Source organism: Delphinus delphis, chromosome 10, assembly GCF_949987515.2.
Source record: "Delphinus delphis chromosome 10, mDelDel1.2, whole genome shotgun sequence".
Taxonomy (NCBI): Eukaryota; Metazoa; Chordata; class Mammalia; order Artiodactyla; family Delphinidae; genus Delphinus; species Delphinus delphis.
The window spans coordinates 67,733,472-67,746,584 of NC_082692.2; the positions used below are offsets into that span (position 1 = coordinate 67,733,472).

The 13,113-nt window shown below is 50.2% G+C and overlaps 1 protein-coding gene across 3 annotated transcripts; it reads left to right on the forward strand.

Annotated features, from left to right (window-relative positions):
• The first annotated feature begins 7,929 nt into the window (after positions 1–7,929).
• Positions 7,930–12,756, forward strand: PPM1M (protein phosphatase, Mg2+/Mn2+ dependent 1M). Of its 3 annotated transcripts, none has more exons than XM_060022631.1 (10): positions 7,930–8,227; positions 8,901–9,024; positions 9,178–9,432; positions 9,889–10,001; positions 10,374–10,458; positions 10,548–10,666; positions 10,831–10,894; positions 11,123–11,230; positions 11,343–11,491; positions 11,837–12,756. In XM_060022631.1, the coding sequence occupies exons 1-10, from the start codon at positions 8,004–8,006 to the stop codon at positions 11,979–11,981; spliced, it is 1,386 nt and encodes a 461-aa protein (XP_059878614.1). In that variant the 5' UTR covers positions 7,930–8,003; the 3' UTR covers positions 11,982–12,756. The 3 variants fall into 3 exon arrangements, with proteins under 3 accessions (XP_059878614.1, XP_059878616.1, XP_059878615.1); XM_060022633.1 differs by having other exon boundaries at positions 12,292–12,756; XM_060022632.1 differs by lacking the exon at positions 11,123–11,230.
• Positions 12,757–13,113: the final 357 nt, after the last annotated feature.

Here is a 13,113-nt window from a genome sequence, read left to right on the forward strand (position 1 = left end):
AACAGATTGATGAAAAATAATAAGGTTATGTTCCCTATTAAAATGTCCATCACTGGGTGAACTACATGGCATCCTTAACATCAAGGTCTCCCCTGATACCTGGTCGGCCCCACCCTGTGTCATTCTCTGTTTTTATCACTACCTGATTCATATATTTACTTGCTTATTTGTTTATTGTCTTTCCCCCCACCAGTCATTAAATTTTTGCCCCTGCTCTATCCCCAACACCTAGAACAGTGCCCAGGATTAGTAGGTGCTCAATAATATTTGCCAAATAAAAAAAGTATCTGAATGAACTATGAGTCTTTGTGTTGCACACTAACTATGACTGGGCACCTTTACTTAATCCTCATGACAGCCCTACAGGGTAGGTGTTATTGTCTCCTTACAGATGAAGAATATGAGGTTTGGAGAGAGAAAGTGATTTGATCAAAGTCACAAGGTAGTGAGTGTCCCCAGGAACCTTAGTTTCCTTTACTCAAATTGGAACAAAGGATGAGAAATCCTGCTGGGCAGTGGCCCTCATCGCCTCCATCACTGTCTCACACCTGAGTGATGAGGGTTTAACCAGAGAAAGGAACTTCCTGGGAGACTGGGATTGGGGCCCAGTCCTGCGCAGTTTCAGAGCCTAGGATGCAAGCGAGGAGCCTAAGGACCAGTGGAATATCCAAACAGACAGCATCTCTGGCTGAGATCTGGTTTCAGGCAGAAAGATGAGAAAGCTGCACACAGCTCCTCAAATGAGTCTAGGGATGATCAGAGTGTCCAGGAGCAGGTTGGTTGCTCCTTTCTTGCTGATGTTTCTCAACAAAGAGTCAGCCATTGAAATTATTGAAACATACATATTTTTTTTCAGGTGGATCAAATATTTAAATGTTTTTTTAAGTGAACTATAAAAATACTGAAGAAACAAAGGGAGAAGTTTGTAAAATCTTAGAGTAGAGAAGTCCTTCTGAGTATGTCACCAAACCCAGAAACCATAAGAGAAAAAAACATTTATTTACATTAAAAATAAAAAGTCTATGTGGAGTAATATTCCATTGCATATGTGTATTACTCAGCCATAAAAAGAAACAAAATTGAGCTATTTGTAATGAGGTGGATAGACCTAGAGTCTGTCATACAGAGTGAAGTAAGTCAGAAAGAGAAAAACAAATACCATATGCTAACACATATATATGGAATTTAAGAAAAAAAATGTCATGAAGAACCTAGGGGTAAGACAGGAGTAAAGACACAGACCTACTAGAGAATGGACTTGAGGATATGGGAAGGGGGAAGGGTAAGCTGTGACAAAGCGAGAGAGAGGCATGGACATATATACACTACCAAATGTAAGGTAGATAGCTAGTGGGAAGCAGCCACATAGCACAGGGAGATCAGCTCGGTGCTTTGTGACCACCTGGAGGGGTGGGATAGGGAGGGTGGGAGGGAGGGAGACGCAAGAGGGAAAAGATATGGGAACATATGTATATGTATAACTGATTCACTCTGTTATGAAGCAGAAACTAACACACCATTGAAAAGCAATTATACTCCAATAAAGATGTAAAAAAAAAAAAGTCTATGTGGAAAAACCCACGATCAAAACCAAAACACAAACATAAAACTGTAACTGGCTACAAACAATGTACTTGCAAGTCATTTCAAAATAAAGAGCTGATTTCCCTAATATATAAAGAGCTCTCATAAATCAATAAGAAAAAGACCAATGGCCCAGTAGAAAACTGGGCACAAGATACAAAAAGACCATCTACAGAAAAGGAACTACAAATAATGTCTCTCAAACCTGTGAAAAGTTGGTTATCCTCTCCTATTAAGATAAATGGAAATCAGAGACTTCCATGGTGGCACAGTGGTTAAGAATCTTCCTGACAATGCAGGGGACATGTATTCGAGCCCTGGTCCGGGAAGATCCTACATGCCTCAGAGCAACTAAGCCCATGCACCACAACTGCTGAGCCTGTGCTCTAAAGCCCACGAGCCACAGCTGCTGGGCCCACATGCCACAGCTGCTGAGGCCCACCTGCCTAGAGCCTGTGCTCCACAACAGGAGAGGCTACTGCAATGAGAAGCCTGCATGTGGCAACGAAGAGTAGCCCCCACTCGCCTCAACTAGAGAAAGCCCACGCACAGCAACGAAGACCCAACGCAGCCAAAAATAAATAAATAAATAAATAATAATTAATTCATTTTAAAGAAGATAAATGGAAATCAAACTAAACTTGCATATTTTTTACTTATAGGTAAAGATTAAAAACTTTAATAATGGGCTTCCATGGTGGCGCAGTGGTTGAGAGTCTGCCTGCCGATGCAGGGGACACGGGTTCGTGCCCTGATCCGGGAAGATCCCACATGCCGCGGAGCGGATAGGCCCGTGAGCCATGGCCGCTGGGACTGCGCGTCCGGAGCCTGTGCTCTGCAACGGGAAAGGGCACATCAGTGAGAAGCCCGCATACCGCAAAAAAAAAAAGAAAAACAAACAAAACTTTAATAAAAAATTGCAATGGTCAAAGGATGGGGAAATAGACTGGTGCAAACTTCATGTAGGACAATATCTACAAAATTATTAATGTGTATTCCCTCCCCCTTTTAAATTGAGGTGAAATTCACATAACATAAAATTAACCATTTTAAAGTGAACAATTCAGTTCATTCACTATGTTGTACAACCACCACCTCTGTCTAGTTCCAAAACATTCTTTTTTTAAAAAATTATTTATTTATTTATTTTTGGCTGAATTGGGTCTTTGTTGCTGCACGTGGGCTTTCTCTAGTTGAGGCGAGCAGGGGCTACTCTTCTTTTTCTATGGATTTACTTATTTTGGATATTTAATATGAATGGAAGCTTAGAATATGTGACCTTTTGTGTATGGCTTCTTTTTTTTAATATTTATTTATTTATTTGGCTGCACCAGGTCTTAGTTGCAGCATGTGAACTCTCAGTTGCAGCATCTGGGATCTAGTTCCCTGGCCAGGGATCGAACCTGCGCCCCCTGCATTTACAGCATGGAGTCTTAGCCACTGGACTACCAGGAGAGTCCTGCATATGGCTTCTTAATATAACGTTTTGGAGGTTCATCTACCTTGTAGCATGTATCAGCATTCCATTCCTTTTTATGGCTGAATAGTATTCCATTGTGCATATATGCTACAATTTGTTTATCCATTCATCCAGTTGATGGATATTTGGGTTGTTTCCATCTTTTTTTTTTTTTTTTTTTTGCGGTTTGCGGGCCTCTCACTGTTGTGGCCTCTCCCGTTGCGGAGCACAGGCTCCAGATGCGCAGGCTCAGCAGCCATGGCTCACGGGCCCAGCCGCTCTGCAGCATGTGGGATCTTCCCGGACCGGGGCACGAACCCGTGTACCCTGCATCGGCAGGCGGACTCTCAACCACTGCACCACCAGGGAAGCCCCTGTTTCCATCTTTTGACTATTATGAATAGTGTTGCTATGAACAATGAATGCCTTTGACACAACAGTTCCATTACTAGGCTGATCCTACTAATATGCCCACACAAAAAATTATATGCCCACGCAAAAAATTGAAAACAATCTAAATGTTCATCATTGGGGGGCTAGCTACATAAAGTCTGCATATTTGCAGAGACTGCTCTGCAGCCCTCACAAGGAACAAGGCAGCTCTTCAAGGACTGATACAAAAAGATAGAGGTATCTTATGTGAAAACTTCAGGTGCAGTATACAGTGTAGAGTATGCTATCATTTGGGTAAAGAAAAGGAGGGGAAGAGGAAAGATTTAACATATATATCTATATAATTTTTATTTATCCATTTATTTAAAGTGAGATATAATTGGCATATAACATTGCATTAGTCCAAGGTGTACAACATGATTTGATATATGTATATATTGTGAAAGGATTACCACAATAAGTTTAGTTAATATCCATCACCACAGAGTTACAAGTTTTCTTCCTTGTGATAACTTTTAAGATCTATTCTCTTAGCAGCTTTCAAATATACAATGCAGTATTTTTTTTTTTTTTTTTTTTTTTTTTAGCTGCATTGGGTCTTTGTTGCTGCACGCGGGCTTTTCTCTGGTTGTGGCGAGCAGGGGCTACTCTTTGTTGCAGTGCGCAGGCTTCTCATTGCAGTGGCTTCTCTTGTGGAGCATGGGCTCAGTAGTTGTGGCTCGCGGGCTCTAGAGTGCAGGCTCAGTAGTTGTGGTGCACGGGCTTAGTTGCTCCGCAGCATGTGGGATCTCCCCGGACCAGGGCTCGAACCCATGTCCCCTGCATTGGCAGGTGGATTACTAACCACTGCGCCACCAGGGAAGCCCTACAATACAGTATTGTTAACTATAGTCATCATGCTGTACAGTACATCTCCAGGACTTACGTATCTTATAACTGGAAGTTTGTACCTTTTGACCCCCTTCATTCATTTTGCCTCCACCTCCCACCACCTCCTGCCCCACCACCTCTGGCAACCACCAATCTATTCTCTGTATCTATGAGTTTGGGTTTTGTTTTTTGTTTCGTAGATTCCACGTATAAGAGAAATCAAGCAGTATTTTTCTTTCTCTGACTTATTTCACTTGGCATAATGCCCTCAGGGTCCATCCACATTGTTACAAATGGCCGAATTTCTTTTTTTATGGCTGAAAATATAAAATATATAGAATATATATAATAAATTAAACATGTATTCTATATAGTGTATAGAATATATAATAAATATATTCTATATAATATATAGATTCTATATTTTTTATATATATATATATACACACACACATATATAAACTTTCTTTACCCATTTATTCATTGATGGACACACAGGTTGTTTCCATGTCTTGGCTATTGTAAATAATGCTGCAGTAAACATGGTGGAGGCAGATATCTTTGAGGTAGTGATTTTGCTTTCTTCAGATAAATATCAAGAAGTGGAATTGCTGGATCATATAGTAGTTCTATTTTTAACTTTTTGAGGAACCTCCATACTGTTTTCCATAGTGGCTACACCAATTTACATCCCCGCAACAATACACAACATTTCCCTTTTCTCCACATTCTTTTGCCAGCACATGTTATTTCTGGTCTTACATGTTTCTGTTTTTGTTTTTGTTTTTTTGCTTGAACTTGCACAGAATACCCCTGACATCTCTGGAAGGATCCACAAGAAACTAGTAATATTGGTTGTCTTCAGAGGGAGGAACTGTTTGAGCCATAGTGAAATGTATTAAATTTTTTGAATTAAATCTAAAATAAATCTTGTCAAGAACAGATATGGGACTCAACAAAAGCTATTTTCACGGTGCATGAAAAAAACGTAGCATAAAAATCTTTTTCCTTTTTCTAAGCTTGCTCCTTCCCCCGCCTCCATCCCTCACATGCTGACTGAGTTAGCTGAGGCAAGGTCTCCGGCCAGGAGGGGGCAGGCTTGGGTTCCTTCGAGCAGTTGAGAGAAGGGTGTCAGGATAAGGGTATAACTGGAAAGTGAGGAGTTGCATGGCCTCCAGGGAGGACTCTACCCAGAAATGAAGACAGACCCACCCCAAGGAACCTCACCTACAACTTCAGGCACTGGAGACAGAAGAGCCTGGAGGCTTCTGGAGAGAAAAAAAGGTAAACAGAAGCCAATCCAAAGGCCTGGGAATGACAGGGGCACTGGATTTCAGCAGCAGCAACAGCCAAAAAACAATGAACAGAGCAGTCAGAAAGAATTCTGAGCCAAAATATCAATCAAAAGCAAAGGCAGGGCTTCCCTGTTTGGCGCAGTGGTTGAGAGTCTGCCTGCCGATGCAGGGGACAAGGGTTCGTGCCCTGGTCTGGGAAGATCCCACATGCCGAGGAGCAGCTAGGCCCGTGAGCCATGGCTGCTGAGCCTGCATGTCTGGAGCCTGTGCTCTGCAACAGGAGAGGCCACAACAGTGAGAGGCCCGCGTACCACAAAAAACAAAAAACAAAAACAACAAAAAAAGGCAGAATACAAACCCTTTCAGAATTGCAAGGACCCAGAAAATTACCGGGACCCAGTCATCCTTTCTTGGAAAGTTGTTAGAGGATGTGCTTCAGCAAAATGACAGAGTAAACCAAGAGAGTCAGGCTTGGGATCCAGGCAAGAGCAGAGGCTCCCAGGAGCCTAGGGAGCCAGAGGAGCCTTGGTAGCACTGGAGGAACACTTAGGTCAGCTTGGAACAGGGAGGATGGGATTGCCATAGAGCTCCACATGGCTCTGAAAACTTAAAATAGTTAAGCTGGGCAACAGACCACCTGTGACACCTGGCTGCCAGGAGCTTCTCTGAATACACCTAGAGGACAAGATCTTCATCTACCCAGGGGAGTCCAAGATGGTGAGTTTGGGGAATAAACTGTGTTTGCATTGTTTCCTCTAGTTTTAGACTTTAACAGCTTCTGAGCCATTGGCTGGTGGGATGAGGAGGTTACCCCACTGATAGAATTGGGTTTGCCCCACTCTGGGTCCCTGGTCCATTTCTGTCCTGATGACAGGTTGTAGCTCAGGTGTCCTTTGGAAAGCTTTCTCTGACTTCTCCCCCTCCCCCTTGCCAGCTGGATCAAGCACCATCCACCAGGACTTCCACCATCACTGCAGGGGAGCTCATTTCCATTAGTACTGTACTCCTGTGCCTAGTGCTTGGGGCCTGACACACATGGTGGGGTCAGTAAATTAGCTCCCAGGCTACCCTGGAACTGAGTCATTTGAGGGAGGGGCTGTTGGGCACAGCTCCCTGCCCCAGGAACCTTCTTCCTTGGGTGGAGGGAACTCCCAATGGGGCAAGGCTGGCCTCCTGGAGGAAGTAAGGCCTAGTGAGCATATGCTGGGCTTGGGTGTGGAGGCGAAGGTAGGGACTCCTCCTGCAGCCCTCCCTGGGCCCTGGGCTGTGGGGCCTCAGGGGCTTTGAGTTGTCAAGCCTGCCTTCCTGGAGGAGGGAAGGGGAAGAGAAATACCCTCTGGGGGTTCTGAGTCAGCTGCACTGTCATAATGGAAACAGCACAGCCCTGGGTGTCAGGACACTTCCCCTCTGTGGGCCTCAGAGTCCTCCTCGTTATGAGATGGAAATAACAGTCCTGCATAGGGAGTTGGGCTTCAGTGACAGAGGGTGACAAAGCACTCTGTTAACATGCTGCTGACCCCGCTGACCCAGTGGTGGTAGGTAACCAGGAGTTAAGAGGCTGCAACATCTTGCCTCCAACCCAGATGAAAGTCTTTCACTTCCCTTAGGCGCAAGTCTGAACTCTGACCAGTTGGAGTCTTTTGGGGACCATGGATTCCTTTTGTCCATCAGTCACTTGCACTCTAGTGAGGCCCCTGCTGTCTGTCTAGAGAGGACATCTTGATTGGAGGGGCAGCTGTTTAGGAGACTGGCCTTGAGGGCGGGAGCTGCTTCTCAGGATAAGGAAGGCCAGGGTGACCACCAAGCCCCATCTGGGAGTGGAGGGTGCCAGGCCGAGTGGGTGAGGCATGGAGGTCTCCTGAGGGAACACTGTGCTCTGAGACTCTTACTCAATGTGTCAGTCTGACACCTCCAAGGACATCTTGTTCCCATCTTGCCCTTGCGTAACGTCCGGGCCCAGCAAGAAGAGGCCTGAGGCTCTGCCATGGACACTGATCCAGCCCGGAGGCCCAGGTGTGCTCTCATCGACCCCTACAGCCTCCCTGGGTAGGGAGGAGGGACTTTTCCCTCTCAAAGACTCGTGCCCCTTACGTGTGGGTGAATGTCAGCCTGCTCAGGTTCCTGTGTGAGCCGGGCCAGCGTCTTCGTCTATCTAGGCCTCAGTGTTCTTGCCTGTAAAGTGGGGTTGATAACAGCGTTGGCTGATTAGGAGGCTTGAGGGGCCGGATGACACCCAGGCCGCCCACAGACTCCGGGGCGGCGGGAGGTTGGGGTTTGGGGGCGTCACCGCCCAGCCGGCCCCGCCCCGCCCCGGCCCGCTTCCTCCTCCCGGGTCGGGCGGGCGGTGCCGTCGGCCCAGCCTTCTGCCCGGCGCCCCGCGGGCAGCCCCGGGCCGCTGCGCCATGTCCGCCAACTGGTTCCGGCGCCGCTTCCTGCCGGGGGGTCCGCTCCCCGCGCCGCGGCCGCCCCGGCCCCGCGCCAGCCCCGTGCCCTACCGGCGGCCCCGCTTCCTGCGCGGCTCAGGCTCCAGCTCCAGCACCGCCGACGCCTCGTGCCGCCCGGACGCCCGGCCAGTGCGCAGCCCGGTGCGGGGCCGCGCGCTGCCCTGGAACGCAGGCTACGCCGAGTGAGTGCCCGGCCCCGAGCGGCCCCCCTGCCCCCGACACTCCCCGCTCCCTACGACTTTCAATCCTGAGGCCCCGACCCCCACCCTGTGATCCTGCCTGGGGTCCCGTGCTGACCGAGAAAACAAGCCAAGCTGAGTGAGGGATCCCGCCTCCCCAACCTTGTGGATATCTCCCTCTTGTCGGCACTTCCGCACTCTTGACAACCTCCCCTATTCCACCTCAGGTCGGGAAGGACCTGCCCCCCTGGGGCTTTCAAAAGAGGTAGGGATACTAGGTAGAATTCCAGCGTTCTGGGCTTTGGAGACACCCCCCCCCCCGCACACACATCTCACCCTGGGTTATGGCCTGTGCAGCATTGGACAGGGATTCTGGCTGAGGTGGGACAGGGGGTAGGCAAGGAAGCCCCACACCTCCGCAGGCAGACTTGCCCTTACCTCCCGGCCCAGGTCAGCAGGTAAGCTCCAGATGGGCTGGGCCCTGAGTTTTGCTTTAGCTGTGAGGTTACTGAACAGTTAGCAGATTTCCAGCATTTGTTTGTCCAGGTGTGTGTCAGGGACAGCATGGGGGCTGTTACTCGAGGGAGGGTTCCTCTCTGTGTTCCAAATCTGTTCTCTGTGCCCATGGGGGCATAGGTGTGTCCCTAAAGGGTCACTGATCACTTCCTGGCCTCAGGATCATCAATGCAGAGAAATCTGAATTCAATGAGGATCAGGCGGCCTGTGGAAAGCTGTGCATCCGGAGATTTGAGTTTGGGGTTGAAGAGGACCAGGAACGGCTGACCTTGTGCCCAGAGGAGGTGAGTGCAGCTGGGCCTGAGCCCCTTTTACAGGCTGGGGCCAAGACTGGGGCCAGGACTGTAGACTGAGGTTCTTGCCCTAGTGCCCTACATTCAGCCAGGGGACAACTGGGGAGGCCAGGCAGAGCCTGACGCCAAGCCCTTCCTGTGCAGTTCCTGACAGGTCATTACTGGGCACTGTTTGATGGTCACGGTGGTCCAGCTGCAGCTATCCTGGCTGCCAACACCCTGCACTCCTGCCTACGCCGGCAGCTGGAGGCCGTGGTAGAGGGCATGGTGGCCACTCAGCCCCCCATGCACCTCAGTGGCCACTGCATCCGCCCTAGTGACCCCCAGTTTGTGGAAGAAAAGGGCATTAGGGCAGAAGACTTGGTGGTCGGGGCTCTGGAGAGTGCCTTCCAGGAGTGTGTGAGTGTGACCTTTGGCTGGGAAAGGAGGGCAGGTGTTACCCTCAGGGACCTGAGGGACTCTGGGTTGTGGGGTGTCCCTGCACATGATGGTGATCACCCTGGATCTTTGGATTGGGAGGACAAGATTGGGTTGGTTGGTTTGTTACTAAACAGTTATCATAACCCCACCCATTTATCCAGCGCCTACTATATGCTAGGTGCTTTTACCTGTATCATCTTGTTGCACACCCTGTTGGTCCTTGGTTTCCCTTCCTCACTGTTTTGAATAGGACTTCTCTACCTCCAAAGGGATATGTCTAGATCTCCTGACCACAGGGATCTTGGAGTCATAGCTAGACTTTGCGCTGGGACTGCCACTGCTTGCTAGTGGGGAAGTAAACTGTAGGGTGAGGGTTGGGGACAGTGGTATGCTGGCAGTACAAGCAGCAGCTAAAGTAGCCTTGGTTTGCTCCAGGATGAGGTGATTGGGCGAGAGCTGGAGGCCTCAGGCCAGGTGGGTGGCTGCACAGCCCTGGTGGCTGTGACCCTGCAAGGAAAGCTGTATGTGGCCAATGCTGGGGATAGCAGGTGAGTGAGCCCAGAGGGTGGGTAGGGTGGGGTGGGCAGACAGGCAGCAGAGGCAGTGGGGACAGTGAAAGGGGGAAGTCGAGACAGAATTGGGGAAGATTGGCTGAATTGTGTACTTAGCATGTGTACTTAGCATGTGTTGAGTGTGAGGGCGGACAGCAGATGCCAGGGAGGGCAGAGACCTCAGGGGCCAGGCCAGATGGCTGCGGCTTTACCCTGCAGGCCTTAGGCAGTCATGGGGGCCTTTGAGCAAGGGATTGTTATGGGCAGAACTGGCCCCTGGTGGTTGGAGAAGGGGCCGGCAGGAGGGAGGCTATGGGTAAGGATGGAGGCTGCCCCACAGACTTCTCTCTCCTCTAAAACCTCATCCAGGGCCATCTTGGTGCGGAGGGATGAGGTACGGCCCCTGAGCTCTGAGTTCACCCCGGAGACTGAGCGGCAGCGGATCCAGCAGCTGGTAGGTGCCCTTGGCAGAGGGAGGCTGTGCAGCCCCAACTCCTGGGCCACCAGAGGGAGCCTGATCTGAGCATGGCCTCCCTATTCCAGGCCTTTCTCTACCCTGAGCTTCTGGCTGGTGAGTTCACCAGACTGGAGTTCCCTCGGCGACTGAAGGGGGATGACTTGGGGCAGAAGGTTTTGTTCAGGGATCACCACATGAGCGGCTGGTGAGCGAGGTGGGGTTGGGGGACACAGTGGGGAGAGCCCTGGGGTCCAGGCTCAGCTGTGTGGCCTGGGGCAGTCCCCTTCTACCTGGGCAGGGTGGGCCCTGTGTTGGGGGTGGTGAGGTGGTAAGTAGGGCCTGGGTTGATACTGGGTTTGCTCCTGGTAGGAGCTACAAGTGCGTGGAGCAGTCGGATCTCAAGTACCCACTGATTCATGGACAGGGTAGGCAGGTCAGTGAATGGCGCCTCCAAGAATCTCTCTTAAATTGCCCCCTGTAGAGGTGGGAGCTCCTTTGTCCCTTGTGGGGAGCTTTAGCTGGGGTCCTAGGTACTGCTCCGAGGTCAGAGGGTGTTTCTCCCTCAGCCCAGGCGCCCAGGGCCACAGTCCACCTCTTGTGTGCTTTACTTGTACATTTGCTGGGGCTGTTTGCTGTCACCTCATACCTCCCTTGTCTCCAGGCTCGGTTACTGGGAACACTGGCTGTCTCCCGGGGCCTAGGAGACCATCAGCTCAAAGTCCTGGACACAAATATTCAGCTCAAGCCCTTCTTGCTCTCTGTCCCACAGGTGAGGGGGCAATAGCCTACACCAGCTTCTATCTGCCCAGAAAGGCAGACTACGCAAGGTTGGCTGGAGCTGGGAAGGGAGCCAGTGAGGAAACCTTAGGCTTAACTTGCAGGTGACTGTGCTGGATATGGACCAGCTGGAGCCGCAGGAAGAGGATGTAGTTGTCATGGCGACTGATGGGCTCTGGGATGTCCTGTCCAGTGAGCAGGTGGCACGGCTGGTGCGGAGCTTCCTCCCTGGCAACCGAGAGGACCCACACAGGTACTATAGCTGCTGGGGATCTGCCTGGGCCTGAGTTGGTGCCAGCAGAAACACCAAGAAGTCATGGCTGAGAAGACAACACTGCAGATGAGTCCGGCTAAGAACAGTTGGCCAGGACTAGAGCTATCTCAAGCTTCCTGGGGGTGACTGTGGGTCCCCAAAATCTCTGAGTCCAGACACCCATGGTCCAACCTGTGGCTATCCCAGGCTTGTGGCTTGCTTGGCCCCACAGTTAGACTGCATTGCTTGGGTCCTCAGTGTTCAGCACTGTGCAAGTTCTCCCTGAGGGCTGGCCTTGCCTCTTTGCTCTGGCCCCGAAGTACATCTGCAGGATGGTCCCCACAGGTTCTCGGAGCTGGCCCAAATGCTGATACACAGCACACAGGGGAAGGACGACAGTCCCACACAGGAAGGGCAGGTGTCCTACGACGACGTCTCTGTGTTCGTGATTCCCTTGCACAACCAGGGCCAAGGGCGCAGTAGCCACTGAGGATTCAAACATCGCATCCCAGAACCACTTACGGGCCAGGTGCATTGTGAGCGTCCACCATGGTCAACAGCAGGTCTGCCTGCCCCACCCCCAGACCCAGCCCTGACCCCCCAACCCACTTCAAGGGAAGCATTTCTACGAGGCAGTCAGAACTGGAAGAACGCAGGGAGTCCAGCTCCCCAGGTCCCCCTTTGGCAGGCAGGGAAAGAGCGCTAATATCAATAATGTCTGGCAGAGTCACTTTACAACTTAGGAATCCATGTAAGCCTCCTCAGATAGGATCCTTAACAGCCCACTATATTATTCCCAGATGGGGACAGCTGGACTAAGGGCATTGGCCAAGGATGCCAGGAAGGGCAGACAGCCTGTGCTTGGATCCAGGTCTCTAATGCATGAATGTCAGATTGTCTACTCAAACAACCCCCCAAAGCCCATGCAGTGTCTTATGGGAAGCCTCGTATCTGCTAAACAGCCATCTTGAAGCAGCCCTTGGAGAGAGACCAGTTCAAGTCCTACCCTGCTCCCCTCTGTGCTGGAGGAGAGGCACAGGCCCAGGGGCTAAAGTTGGGGGAGAACTAAGGGCCAAGAAGGAGCCCCAGAGTTGGCTGAGTAGTGAATGCCCCGATTACTGCTGCTGCCTCTAGCCCAGTCTCCCGATTGCTCCTCTCTGGCTCCAGCCCTGCCCTAGGCTGATGCCTCAACAACACCGTTTTGTTGTTCCCCATCACCTTCCTATTAAATGTTTGTGTGCAGAAGAACCCTTGTGAATTGTGAATTGCTGTATAGCTTGACATTACAGTATACCTTTTGCTTTTTCTTGTTCCCTTCTAAAAAAATCACTCTTAGCCTTAGCTCCATCTTACAAGTTTGCCTATAGTCAGCATTGTGTTTTCTCTGGGGCGTCCCCAGTTCGCAGCTTGGGGTGAGCCCCAGTGAGAGAACTGCTGCCCAGGGAACAGAAAGGAGGTCTCCACCACCATCTGTGGGCTCTGGGCTTGAGGTATCGGAAGGGATGCCTTGTTTTTTTAAGGCAAATTATAGTGATTTTAGTATAAAGTTTATAGTAAATTTATAATAAAGCTAGATTTACCAACTGGAGACAGCAAGTCAGTTGGGGCTCCAGAGCTTGCTG